A 14,942-nucleotide genomic window follows, 5' to 3' on the forward strand; every position below is an offset into this window, starting at 1 on the left:
CGCATAACATAACTTAAGAAATATTATAATGCAAAAATATAAACTTATGTCACGCTAAAAAGTTATTTACCTTAGCAGACCAACACAAAATACTTACATAGGCATAAAAGTGCAAATAACCCCATCTTTATGTTAGCAAAAGGGGGAAACATAACTAGTAAGGGTGGGCTAAAATCCTAAAACAAAGAAAGTAATGAGACTTGATGCACTAGTCTCTACTAGTATTACACATCTAAGTAATTATATTTATGTATTGACATTTGCACTTTCAAAACAAGCTGAAAATAACAGAACAAAGTAAGAGGAAGAGTTTACTAATGTTGAAGCATATTATATCTAGTGTGTCAACATTGCTTCAATCTCTCAACAAGAATGTGTACTCCTTGGCCTGGCTCTACAATCATCCTATAAGCCGGCGAGTGTTTGTATTTGGGAGATAGAGAGAAACGAAACTTTGAAATAATGAGTGAAATAACAACCTTGAGCTGCACCATCGCGAAATTCCTGCCTAGGCAGAGACGAGGACCTAGTCCGAATGGGATATAAACTTGTGGCAATTTACAAGCACCCGAAACTCCATTTTCAAACCTCTCTGGCTTGAATTCATTGGCATCTCGTCCCCATATCTCAGGGTCACGATGAAGAGTCGGGATCAAGGTCCACAAGCATACACCTTTTGGCACAACAATGTGACCAATTTGTGTGTCTTCTAATGCCTCTCTTGACACAAATGCTGCTGGTGGATATAAACGCATCACTTCTTGAATGACCATTGTCACCTTTATGTCAAGACTATAATTGTTAGATACAAATTGTATATTGAGACGGAATAGTTATAAGATTAATGTGATATATGAGTTACCATTTTCATCTTGGAGACAGACTCTGCATCTAGGACACCATCAGGGCAAATCTGAGCCATTTCCTCACGGATACGAGATTGCCATTCTGGATGTAGAGCAAGAAGCATGAGGCACCATGATGCAGCAACAGCAGTGGACTCATGACCTGCAAAGTATATATTCTTGCAATTGTCAACTATGAATTTCCTTGACGAATTCTCACCTACATTGCCATCATTGATAGCTCCCTCGAGTATCGAATGCAGTAAGTCTTTCTCATTTGAATGTGTTTCTAAGCATTGATCCCTTTCTCTTTCTTTCACTGCTTCCCATATCAACGACTCTATCTCCTTCTCTAAGTTCTCAATCTCCTTTTGCTGTCTACTCGGAAGAAACCTAATACATATATAGTCCTTATGTCAATAATGGGAAACAAGTCGGAGACAAAGCTATTAGATTCGATTGAATATCTTTGCGACAACGTACATACCCTAATGCAGGAGAACCAAAAAGAATGCTTGTGTTTGATATGACTTTTTGAAGAGTTCGAAGCTTTGAAAAAATGTTTTTGCCTTTGAAATAAGAGCTCCCAAAGCAAGCCCTTGAGATCACATCTGCTGAGAGGCTTCTCAGATCCTCTCCCACACTAATTTCTGCCATTTTGCCCCCTTCAGCTTCAATCCTTTCATCCCATTTCATGGTTAATAACTCTGCTGACTGCAACATCAGGCTCACCATGCCCTAACAAATTCATCTTCAAGATTCATAACTACTTAAAAAAAAAGTAAAATTTAGAAATGGACAAATTTTGCAGCGTTGTAGTCTGGTGCACTAAAGCTCCCGCTATGCCCATGTTCCAGGGAAGGACATAACCACAAGCACTTATTGTACGCAACCTTAGCTTGCATATCTGCCAAAGGCTGTTTCCAAGGACGTAGCTAAACAACAAAATTTGTTGCTAATTCTATTAATAGGAGTGATTTGGCTACAGATTAACGACGAAGTTCATAGCTAATTTCAAGTGATTTGTATGGTGTAATTAATATATTCAATCATTGACTATAGTATATGTGTAAGATTTTTTTGTTATTATTTAATTTTTGATTAATTACCTTGACCTTGTCCATGAAGAATTCAGGTGCTACGATTTTCCTTTGCATGGCCCAAATATGGCCATTAGACCTCAAAATACCATTTCCAAGCATAGGGGCAAGTCTCTTAGTGACATAAGAAGGTTTTCCTAAATCCAGACTAATACTTTGGTTCATTTCCTTCACTAGCTCTGGTTGGTTCACATACAAATGTTGTTTGTTTCCAGTTGAATATGTAAATACAGGACCTGCAATTAAACCACCAAAACATCAAGCTATAAAAGGTTCACGAGTTCAATAATAAGAACTTAAAGATCAAATCGATCAAATTTATATCTTAGATGCACTTTTTCGTAATGTTATATTCATCCACTTAAAATTCTGAATATGCCTCTGACAAACAGAGCCACAATAATAACACAATAATTTTACATAGATTATTTCTTATGCATTGTTTGATTTAGTACATTAAAAATAACATGCATTGCATAAGAATATTTATTTACAAAGATATCCTCCACAATTATGATTAAAAAGATATAAAAAATGCTTTGAGAGGTAATTGGATCTTTAACCATGCAAATGCTTGCATTAAATCCCCTTGCATTACTAACACCTAGAAATCCATGGTATTAATAATGCACATCTTAATACACAATAGAGTGTATAACTGATATATAGCTTAATAAAGTGTACCAAATAAGGTATTACTAATATACAATGCTAATACATTTATTATTTTTTCTAATAGAGTGAAACTTGTGTAATTATAGATTAATTAGAGTTGCAATAATGAAATTCCAAGAATCATTTTGTGTGAGGTATAATAATTTCGAAATAAAATATAGAATTATTTTATTATGTGTTTGATTGGAGCGTGAAGGTATTAGGTAGTCATGAAATTATTTATCTCATCATTTATATCTTAGTGATCAGATAAGTTATTTCATATACATAGCAAAATAACTTATTTTCAACCAAACAACCCCGCGCTAATAAAGCTAAAATGAGAAGTTGATGGAGTTTAAAAGTCAAAAGGTAGAGCATGGGATCACATGGTTAGTGACCAAGTGTTCCCTGCATCTCCAACTCCTATCTTGTACTTAACTCAGTTACATGTCTCTAACTGTGACCCACCTTCATCTAGTCTAGTCATGTCCCTCTTAAAGGAAAATGATTTAACGGTATAACACCAAACAAGGAAAGGACCTCACATTTACACACTTCACCATAAGTAAAAATTATTTTCCTGATTAACGGTGCACCCATAAAGAGCATATGAGTGTTTTTGTAGTGTTGGTACAAGGTAGAGGAATCACCCATGAGATCAAGGTTTGAATCTTGCTAGAGCGCTAAATTTCATTAATTTTATTTTAAATTTAGCTTAAAGATCATATGTGGTGCACCCGAATTCTTCAAATCCTAGGTTCGTCTCTGTATATACTATACATATAAGATACATACCTATACATATTTATAAATATATACAATTACACCATATATGCACCATTGTAACTCTTTTGGGACAACAAACGAAAAATATCTACTAGGAATTATTGTATGATTTTATGGAACAAAAGACTCATTGTAAGTGCAATGGGATAACTTGTCTCTAGGATTATTAACTTGTCAAATCATCCTGCTGTATTTCAGTCCTCTGTTATTAGTACCCTACTTGAATAATGGGTGAAATTTAGATAAGGATGCAATGCAAGTTTTAATCAATCTTGAAAAAAATATTCACTCATCATTCGTTTGAGTGATTATTTTTTTCAGATTCGCAATGGAAAATCACGTTGAGACGTAAAATGCTTCCTAACAAAAGTAAATTCATACTCAGAGGACTTATGGCTATCCATTTAAGTGATTGTATCTTTCCATACACACATATCGTTTCCACTCTCAACTCCTGACCCATCTCATAAGTTTATTACTTTATCTAAATTATATAAAGAACATTGTAAATTACTACTCTAATATTTTTCGTTTAATTATCAATTACCAAAAGTTAAAAAATAAGTAAGAAAATTATTGGATTTTCAGCAAAGATTTTCCTTCTCACAAACCACACACGGAATATATCTAGTTTATTCGGAAACTACAACTTATCAATTTGATGGTAATTTTATCCTACTTCAACTACAATTTATTAAATCTCAGAAATTATTGTCCAATAACACTACAAAAATGACTATCATCAAAGTCAAATTCGACACTTAACTGTGTTTGGTATGGAGGAGAATATTTTTCATCGAAAATGTTTTTTTTTAAAAAAAATAAGTTAGCTTATTTTCTAGTGTTTATTAAAAAAAATATTATCTTAAAAGCATTAATCTATCAAAAACCTATAGGGGTGACACCGTGACAGGGTGTCAGTTGTCAGGTTTCAAGGTGGGATAGTCAAGATGTAGAGGTTGGGCCGTTGGGGTGTCAGGTGGGTGGGAGGATACAATAAACCTAAAACGTCATTTAGAAAACTCATTTTTTCTACTTTTATTTGAAAAGTCATTTTCTCATTTTTAAAGAACATATTATCCTACCAAAAATATTTTCCAAAAATTTTATCCAACTAAAAATAGAAAATCATAAAAGAAAAACATTTCTGGAAATCTTATTATGAGAGATGAGAAAGACTAGATATGTCACTTGTATATAAAATAACTAAAATTCTACTTTTTTAATATAAATAAAAAATTTATCTTGAAATTGTTATTCAAATAATCAAATCTAACTAGATCTGTCCGTGATTAAGGGTATCACGTGACTAAGTACTTTTAAGGATCCATAATTATTTAAAAGTTTTTAAGTATTTAATATTAGGGACAATTATCATTTAATTAAGAATCATCTCCATGCCATATATAATTGTTGTTTTGCGTATTAAATCATATATCATCTCAAAATATATATATTTATAAAAAAAAATAATTTAAAGGTGTGAGGCTCATCTCAAAATATATAGAAGTGACATGACCTCTTATTTTTCCAGGAGGTAAAGTTATTAATGAATTGAAATGACTAATTGTCATCAACTTACGTAAATAAATAAATAAATATGATATGAGCATCTTAGAAAAATCGAGAAAACAGGCCAAAAAAGTATATCATGACAAACCATATACTCCCTCCGTTTTACAAAGAATGACCTCGTTTCCTTTTTAGTCAGTTTCAAAAAAATGACCTCTTTCCTTTTTTGGTAACATTTTACTTTTTGCTTTCCACATGGCATGTTTAAGACCACAAGATTAAGGGCAATTTTGTACATTTGACATAACTTTAATTTAGGACCACAAGATTCAAAAGTCTTCTTTAATTTCTTAAACTTCGTGCCAAGTCAAACCAGACCAATCTTTTTGAAACGGAGGGAGTACTATATTTTATTTTATTTTAGTTTTGTTGGGCTAGAGGGCCAAATTTTAATAATAGCAACAAGACAAATCTTGGTGAAATATGATGAAATCAATCTCTTAAAGTTTTGGATTTTATTTTATACTCTCTTTCCTACACTTTTTTTTTTCTATTCTTTTTCCTTTCTTATTAAATTATTTCTTTTTTCGAATATGCAAGTAGTACTACTTTATAGCACATTACTCAGAGTCTAATAATTATTCAAACTACTAGTAGAAGTAGTAACACAAATGCCAGCGCATATCTCTCTTATTTTTTTGAGATTCCTACTCGATAAGATATTTATATTAGAGTACAATTATATTCATATTTATGCACTATAGAATACATTTATAAGAACAATGATTTCTAACATAAATTTTTTTCATTTAAAAAAAGACTCTAATTCAAGACTATATCACCATAATTTCTTTATTTGCTTCACATATTATAGAGACAAAATAAACTAAAAACTAGTTTAACTAAAAATACATAAATATCTCTAATATTACTACCTAGCTAGCTACCTTAGCTTATTGATAGTATATATATTAAAGAATTCTTTTAAAACCAAAAATAGAAAATGGACAAAATTTAGAATTCTTTTTCCTTTCTATTAACGACATGATTTTTGGTGACAACCTGGAAATTTTGAAGTACAGATCAAATAAACACTTTCTTTCTTTCATTAATTCATTATATTCTATCAAATATTGCAATAATTAATCTCTTCTATTTATTTTTTTCATTTTTATTAGTAGAACAAGACAACAAGAAGAATGAAAATAATATATATGAGATGGTAAGCACCTTACTTCCAACCTTTAGGTTGTGAGTTCGAGTCGTCAAGAGAACACAAATATAAGAATATGAGAAGGAAGATGATAGATATAATGTTACCGTATATTTTTCGCCATTGTTCAAAGTAGGGAAAGAGTGAAGAAGTATAATCATGTGCTACACATTCAGCATAAACATTATTATTGTTGGGAGATGCAGCTTGAATCTTTTGCATTTCAGCAACATTTCCATATAAAAATGATGGTTTTGGACCATATATGCCTTGTTTCTTAAGTTTCCATCTAAGTCTCTCTGATGACTTTAACCATAGAGTATTATACAACATGTAAAATACCCCATTAATACCAAACATAATTAGAATGAACACCAATGAAGAAAATCTCATAGGAAAAACAACAACAAGAAGAATAAGAAGGGAGATTATTAGAAAAGGTGTAGTGTTCTTCATTTTTGGCTTTTGTTGAAGCTTTCTAATTTGGATACCAACAAGTGTGTTTTTGAGGGTCCTAATTAATCGGATTGCACTAATGTATTGTGGGAGACTTATGTATATATATGAAATGTGCTCTGAGATTTTGACAGCCTTTTTGTCACTTTATTTGGATTATTTTTCATTCTTATTATTCTATCTGTTTCAATTTATATATGACATTTTTGACTTCTCGAAAGTAAAATTGTCTAATTTTGATTATAAATTTGAGCAAGGTGTCTTTATATTTTCTTGAAACAAAATTTATATATTTAAAAATTACGTAAAAAGTAGTATAAGTTAGAATGATTGTCAATTTAAAAGATATATGAAAAAATTATAATCAAAGATAAATTTATTTAAAGCTCAAAATTTGGAAGGTATCACATAAATTGAGACGAAGAGAGTATTATACTAATATTATATTATATTATATATGCCCAATCCAATATAAATGTCTTTATTTGATTAAATACGAAGTCTAAGGAATAAAGAGAAAATTTTGAATTATATCATCTTTAATTAAAAAGGTATGATCGTCTTTTAGATCTTTTTAATTTTAAACTTACTATTGTAAAATATAAATATGAGATGAAACACTTTTTTTTAATAAATTAAAAAGAAAAGTTAGAAATTTAAATTGGACAGATGAATTCTATGCTTCATAATATATAATAATAATAATAATAATAATTATAATTATTATTATTATTATTATTATTATTATTATTATTATAGTGCAACAAATAGGGTTTGCATTTGGCACGACGTACGGGAGTGTCATATTTAACGTCCTTTAGTGTGACTCCGCTTATTTAATAGTTAAACGATGATGCTGAAACATGATTGCACTTAATTGATGAGTTTAAGTACTCCTCGTATTAATTTATGTGATGTTGTTTGACTTGATATAAAGATTTAAAAAAAAAACAGATGAATTTATGGTTTAATATAAGTCATAGAACCCAAGGATCTGACCTAATGGTTAATATAATGTTCGAGAGTCATGAGGTCTCAAGTTCAAATTTCAGCAGAAACAAAAAAAAATCACTAATAAATAATATATGCTTATGTGATTATAAATCATTTAATTAAATGTAAATAAATATTTTAAAACTTAATTATTACTATTAAATATGAAAATATATCTTTTTCTTGAGTCGATTAAAAAGAAAAAATAGATATTCAAAATCTAATATTTAATTGATTTGAATTTGCGGAAGATAAAATCACAAAAAGAATAAATTGCTTTTTACCAAAGATTTTCCATTATCAAAGTGAAAAGATCGAATCTCAACCATGAGATCAACTGACTTTGACACCTCATGTGACTAATGGCACCAATTATACTAGAATGATTAAAGTAATAAATTAAAACCCCTGATAGAGAAATTAATAATTATTAATTATGCTATTAAATATACAGTTGACATCTTTTGAGCAGCACTTTTGCGTTACCCTGAATAACAAACATTTAGTCTATATTAGGTATTTTGTTATTCACACAATTTGTATAATTTTCTTGATTTATATAAATTCACAATTATTATAATTTGGTTTCTGATGGTATAAATTTAAAATTTTGTATATGCTTATTCTAGATATTTGTATACGATTTATGAAAAATTTATAATAAATTACAATGTTTGTATATTAGACAGCGCAATATACAAACAAAGTTCTAAAAAATTCATAAATGTGTAAATATAGAATTTGTATATACTTGTCTTATTTGCATATTCGCAAACGAAATATACAAACATGCAGAAATATACAAACCGCAGTCTCCATAGCAAATGAAACTATAATTATGGAACGCAATTATCGAAACAATACCTATAGAGCCCTATTATATCTATTATGATTGCTATTTATTAAGTTTTCTCTTAATAAATGTCTTAATCATTTGTGTTTGATATATATTATTTTTAATTCAGAACTAAAAAACGTATGAAATTAAAATGCATATCAATCAAATCCTCCAAAACTAAAGTTGATAGAAAAACTATTTTAATTTTATTTTTTGGTGGCATAGGATAAGAAAAAATTTAATGCCGACAGTTTGATCACATTATTGATCAGTTATTTTATTTTTGTGGTTCCTACTGTCTCGTTGAAACCGAAATTGAGACCGTTAGTCAATTGCCAAACAAAAGTATTCTCAACAAATAAAAGGGTTTCAATCTGTTTTTGGTCTTGAAACTCCAGTCTTTAGCCATGTGAGATAAAATTATAATATAAAATTATATGATCAGATAAAATTGAATTTTTGTTTAAACATATAATTTGAATTTTTAAATTATATTTTTGATTTTGAAATTTGAACCCGTTTAGCAATGTGAGATGAAAGCATGATATGAAGTTAAAAGTTTTGTTTGGACATATAATTTAGATTTTTAAGTTATCGTAAGTTGTGAAAACTATCAAAATTATCTCAATTCTTTATATAATCTTACCAAAAAAGCAAAAGGAACAAAAATATAATACACTAATAACACAAAGTTATTCTTAAAAAAATACAACATTTATTGATCGAATTTTAGTTCAATAAAGAAGTAAAATTGAAAATGAGTTGTAGTGTAATACTCTTTAATAAAATTGAGCATGGTCAATATCTTTAGTATAATATATTATTATGTTCGTATTTTGTGAATATTTCGTCACTCCTTTGATATTCTCACAATGAATTACGTAAATATAAAAAGGAAGAATTTTTTAATATGAACTTGTGGGACAATTTCTATATTTAGAAAATGTAAATCATGATATAAAATTTACAAATCAAAGTTTTTTAGAGAATTTATGATTTCATCTCATTATATCCGAATGAAGTGGCAAGCCAGAAATGTTATTAAAGATGTCCAATACAATGATGTGTGACTGTCAAAATAAAACAAAAAAACATTGTGCTATTTGAGGTGTGTGAAGCCAAAACTTTTTAGTTCAAATGAACACCAATTACCACTGCGCCAAAGACGTAACGTTTGTCAAGAATGTCCAACTTTAAATATATATCTTATAAATACAGAATTTGATATATATATATATATATATATATATATATATATATATAACATACTTTTTTTTACCAAGGGTGTCCAACTGAATACCTGGGATGGCTATATATAGCTCCGCCCTTGTCTGAATGTTGATTTTATCACCAAATTTTAAAAATCACGAGATGTAATCACATGTCCAAACAACTGGCTTTAGTACTCAGCGCTAAATTAAGAGGGAATTTGAATGTAAATTTTGGTCCGTTGTTTGAGTATATATGATGTGTGTTTCCACTTAAGAAAAAGCAATTTATGTGTAAATTCGTAACGAAAGAGGAAAATAATAATGTCGACGCGTCTTTGTAGAGTGGAGAAATAAGTGCATGCATGTAGACACATAACAAAAAGCGGAAATGTACAGTCAACTAAATTAAAGATGATGGAACAATTTTTATGTTTTGGGCCATTCCTATTTCCTACCCTTTCTTCTTCTTATCTTCTTTATTCTCTTATACAAAAAAAGTCGATAAGAGACAATTTCTGTAATATATCATATATCCAATCGCAGACATAACAAATGGTCGATATTTAAAGTTTATATATTCAAAATTAGACTTATAATAATTTATATATATATTTTTTAATTTTTAAAATATGAAATAAAACTACTTAAAAGTTAATTACATCATATCCCTATTCTTTTTCAAATTATAAAAATCTCTTTAACTTGGTGGAATCTGGGTACATCCCTAAATGTCCGGATATATCGTGTCCCATTTCAGATACATCTGTCAATATCTCGATAAATTGCGTCTCGACTTCTGATATATCACTCAACGTCCTAATACATAGCGTGTGTCCCGATACATCGTGTAAAGTGATGTATCCGATTGATACATGAGTAAAGTGATGCATCCGATTGATACATGCGTAAAGTGATGTATCCGATCGATACATAGCGTAAAGTGAAGTATCCAATTGATATATCAAGTAAAGTGCTATATCTGAGTTATGTAGTCGATCGACACATCGCGTAAAGTGATGAATTCGAGAATAGGAGACAGTAGGAATTTTTGTCATTTTTTTAAATGATAAGAAATTTTAGAGAATATGATAAGATAAGTTGTGTATTTAGGTAATTTTTTTGTTATGAATAACAATAAAAGAAAGAAGTGATGGGAAGAATTATAGACATTCTAATATATATTGCTACCATTTAGGTAAGGGAATCTCTTAGTTATAGAGCAAGAAAATTTTGCTCCACAATTAAAAAAAAAAGGTCAATTTTTAGGGAAATAATTCAAGCTATAATACAATATTTTTCTTCTAGAAAATCCTTCTGCTAGATCTAACCATAAAGTATGAATATTGATAAATATATTATTTTATAGGGATGATTTCAAGGATCTTGTTTGAGATTTTGCTCTATAATATTCACTTTTTCTGTGGCTTGCGATATTACACTCACCTTCTGATTCTTTGAGGTTTTGCTCTATATTATTCACTTTTTTGCAATTTACGTTATTACACTCACCTTCTCTGTGATTTACAATATTACACTTACCTCCCCTATTTTGATTCTTTTATAATCATTCTTTAAATCTATTTAAAATAAATATTATAAACTAATTATGATTTGATAAATTTTCCCCCCTTTATATTTATTTCTTCATATTAATTCGTATTATTAAAAAATAATTTATTTAATAAATATTTTAAAAATAAACGTGTATCTTTGTTTGGTCAAAAAGAACACATGTATATATATAACTCTCAACATTTGGCCGCAAGATTTATGTCAAGGAAATAGTAAGGTTGCACGGAGTGCCCCTTTCTGTCATCTCAGACCGTGACATTCAGTTTACTTCTAAATTAATTTTGGGGTAAGTTGCATAAGACGTTAGACAATCAGTCGGAGTAGACAATTCAAGTATTGAAAGACATGTTGAAAGCGTGTGTGATTGACTATTGGGACCATTGGGATCATCTCTTACAATAACACTTCTCACTCCAACATGATATGACACCATTTGAGACACTCTATGGGAGGGGATGCAGATTGCCCATGGGGTGCTTTGAGGCTTGATGTAAAACCCTTGGATATTTATTTGGTTAAGGAAACCCCAAAAATGGTAAGGAATATTCAAGCTAAGTTATTGACAGCCCATAGTAGGTAGAAGGATTATGCGGATCGCAATCTAAGAGATATAACCTTTCATGTTGGGGAACAAGTGTTGTTCAAGGTGTCACCAATGAATGGAGTGATGAAGTTTGGTAAGAAGAGTAAGTTTAGCCCTTGCTATATTGATCTGTTTAAGATTCTTGATGGTGTGGGGCCAATGGCTTACATGTTATGTTAAAGAGGCACCATAAAGATGTGGATTATATAATTAAGTAGGACTCAATAGTATTAAACAAGGAATGCAATATAAAGAGGAATTGGTGGCGATTCTTGATCGGGACATTTAAAAGTTGGGGAAAAAGGAGATCAAATCGGTAAAGGTTTAGTGGAAATATCGCCCGATTGAAGAGGCTACGTGGGTAACCAAGAGAGACATGTGAGACAAGTACCCTCACTTGTTCGAGGATTTGCGTACTACCCTCTTCTCTAACTTAGCCCATTTTTTCTTGTTCGATCACTCGGGGATGAGCATGGGTAAATTGGTATGTATTGTAACAACTTGTTCCAATTGTTATGAGTAGGTCAAATTGGGGCACAAAATTGTACGGATGGTAGCTTGAAAATTCTAGATTAGACTAGTCTTAAACGGAATCTAAGCAAAGTGAGGTTTATGGCCATCTAGAAAAGGTCGTGATTTGTATTTTCTACTAGTCAAGATATTAAAGAATTTGTAGTGCTTTACCGAATGAAATTTGGGTGCGTAAGAACTTTCAGAATCAAACTTGGTGTGAAAGGGATAGTGTCACGACCCGAGAGCACCCCCCAGTCTTAACTGGCGTACTCGACCTCTCGGAGGTCTAATACCCTCTTAGCATTCATTCATCGCATAGACACTAAAAATCATAAAGAATTTAAAACTTTCTTTAGCATCGAAAGAACACATTTTAATAAAATAGCAAGCGGAAGACTTCTAAACTTTATACATGATGTCTCAAAACAATCTAATACCTTTAGAGTACAACATTGGGACTAAGCTCATACAAAACTTAAACAAAACTACAAGACATAAAGGAACATATTGGGTGTTGTCCTCGAATCTATGAGGACTCACCAAGTCTTCATCTTCAAGCACCTTAGGAACCTATCCATCAATCATAGAACACCAACATCTCCAATCCCTACACTTTAGTAAGAATAAGGGAAGAAAGGGGTTAGCACAAGTAAGTACTAAGTATGGAAACCATGCAAAAATATGCTAAAATGGGACATTTATTGGAGAAACATGATTTATGCCATTTGGTAAAACTTTATGAAAATACAAGTATAAAAGTCACAATACTCAATCATAACCAACATACAAGTCATTAACCACTTTAGCACATACTCCACACATAACCCATTCTTTCACCTTAAACCATCCACCTCAAGTAACCCTTGGACAACACCTTGTGCAATGTATGAATAACGTCTCATACCACCATCCACACTAAAGCATTATCCTAAGGCCACCTAACGCGAACTTACCACTTATCATGCTTCATATCACAAGCCATCATGCATAACTAGTACTAATATACAACACATAAACATATTAGTCAAATAAGCCATTTCATGATCTTAGGACCTCCATCTAAAGTTACCGTAAGACACACCTAAGGGAGACATGAAGTGGCCGCCTATACAACCTCTGCATGCACACCTAAGTGTTCCTCAAGGCCACAATAGACAAGAACCTTTACATTTCAGTACAACATGCTAAATAGTTCATTTAATATAAGAGAGATATGCAACATATTAAAAAGGGTGACGAGTCAACATTCTTCTTTAGAGTCATTTAGGACACATTCATGCATTTAGAGGACTTTCATACAATAGTCATTAAGGCTTAGGGAACTCACTTTAGTATCTTCAAGGCCTACTCGTGTCATGTGTAGATAACATCCCATACTACTACCTACACGTTGTAGAACCTATCCAATGACTAGAGTGCACATCTCATATGATGGGAATAGGCATTAACCGACATAGACCATACTAGCTAGGCATGGAATCCGGTGTCATAAAACCCCACACCGTGGAAGGTGTTCTACTTGCCAAGGGTAGAACTAGGACACATCCCATGTAGGCACATCGTTTAGGGGATATCCAAAGATGTTCATTGTACTCTCGCCTCATACTCGGGAAGAGCTACCATCTTAACCATATCCACTCAGTGCGTAGCCTTAGTTCCCATAGAGTAATTTCATTCACATGTATGTACTAGAGAGGGCACCATCATTAGGTCTACCGACCCATAGCACATCTACCAAGAAGGGCACCACAAGGATCTACCGATCAAGGTTGATTAAGGATAGCTCACTGACTTTCTTAGAGAGGGCTTTTTACCGCTCCGGTCATTTCACACAAGAAGGAGGCATCATTATAAGGTCTACCGCTTCAAGGTTTTACATTTACTTAGGGTCTTAGGCTCATCATGAAAGAGCACCATGCTTAGGTCTACCGATTCAAGACATAGCCTAGAAGCCTCATTAATCATTCATAGAAAGGGCACTATACTTAGGTCTACCGATTCTAGACATTCATTCATTTATAAAGAGGCACCAACTCAAGGTATACCAATTCAATACAATAAGACATCAAGTCAAGATATATTTATTACTCAAGAGAAGGGTGCCTAAGCCTACCAAGTCAAGAGATTACATTACATAACTTCCATGTATCAAGAAGAGGCACCTACGTCTACCAATTCAAAACATACATCACATTATAGAAATCTTTCACATTCCATCATCATCACATATGAACATTAAGAGAGGACATACTTACAATCACAATACAATAACAACTTATACAAGATCACCTTGAGATCACATGAACACATTTACATTCATAACATGATTGCCTATACATCATTAAATTCTCATTCAAATCCTTCACATCACATTCACATATATGATATCATGTCAACACTTCAACTTCCTCATACATTGCCTTCAAGGCCATAATCACAATACATTCAACATATAAGCACCTCCACCATAAGTGGATCACACATCAATCTATCACAATTCTATATCAATTCTACATTAAATATGAAGTTAGGTCAACTTACCCTTTTTCCAAAGCCACAATCACCACTCCTCAATTCTTCAACAATTCACAATAGATAATAATAGAAAACAACTATTCAACTCAATCTAAGCATAATTTCATTATCATTCAATCATAAACATT

At 31.3% G+C, this 14,942-nt stretch overlaps 1 protein-coding gene across 3 annotated transcripts; it reads right to left on the reverse strand.

The window, feature by feature from the left end:
* Nucleotides 1-52: 52 nt before the first annotated feature.
* Nucleotides 53-9,886, reverse strand: LOC125859321 (cytochrome P450 714A1-like). Of its 3 annotated transcripts, XM_049539043.1 has the most exons (6): nucleotides 9,701-9,886; nucleotides 6,221-6,419; nucleotides 1,955-2,181; nucleotides 1,333-1,583; nucleotides 863-1,238; nucleotides 53-779 (listed from the first exon to the last, which is right to left on the reverse strand). In XM_049539043.1, exons 2-6 carry the CDS (start codon nucleotides 6,333-6,335, stop codon nucleotides 345-347), a joined length of 1,404 nt encoding a protein of 467 aa, XP_049395000.1. In that variant the 5' UTR covers nucleotides 6,336-6,419; nucleotides 9,701-9,886; the 3' UTR covers nucleotides 53-344. The 3 variants fall into 3 exon arrangements, with proteins under 3 accessions (XP_049395000.1, XP_049395001.1, XP_049394999.1); XM_049539044.1 differs by lacking the exon at nucleotides 6,221-6,419 and having other exon boundaries at nucleotides 9,701-9,884; XM_049539042.1 differs by lacking the exon at nucleotides 9,701-9,886 and having other exon boundaries at nucleotides 6,221-6,646.
* Between the last annotated feature and the right edge of the window lie 5,056 nt (nucleotides 9,887-14,942).

The sequence above is a fragment of the Solanum stenotomum genome, chromosome 3 (genome assembly GCF_019186545.1).
Source record: "Solanum stenotomum isolate F172 chromosome 3, ASM1918654v1, whole genome shotgun sequence".
Taxonomy (NCBI): Eukaryota; Viridiplantae; Streptophyta; class Magnoliopsida; order Solanales; family Solanaceae; genus Solanum; species Solanum stenotomum.

Coding starts and splice junctions, on each gene's coding strand:
- LOC125859321 (XM_049539042.1), bottom strand. CDS start 6,569: ATGAAGAACACTACACCTTTTCTAATAATCTCCCTTCTTATTCTTCTT. Junction 2,182..6,220: donor ACAATGGCGAAAAATATACG/GTAACATTATAT, acceptor GTTTAATTGCAG/GTCCTGTATTTACATATTCA. Junction 780..862: donor CTGTCTCCAAGATGAAAATG/GTAACTCATATA, acceptor CTTGACATAAAG/GTGACAATGGTCATTCAAGA.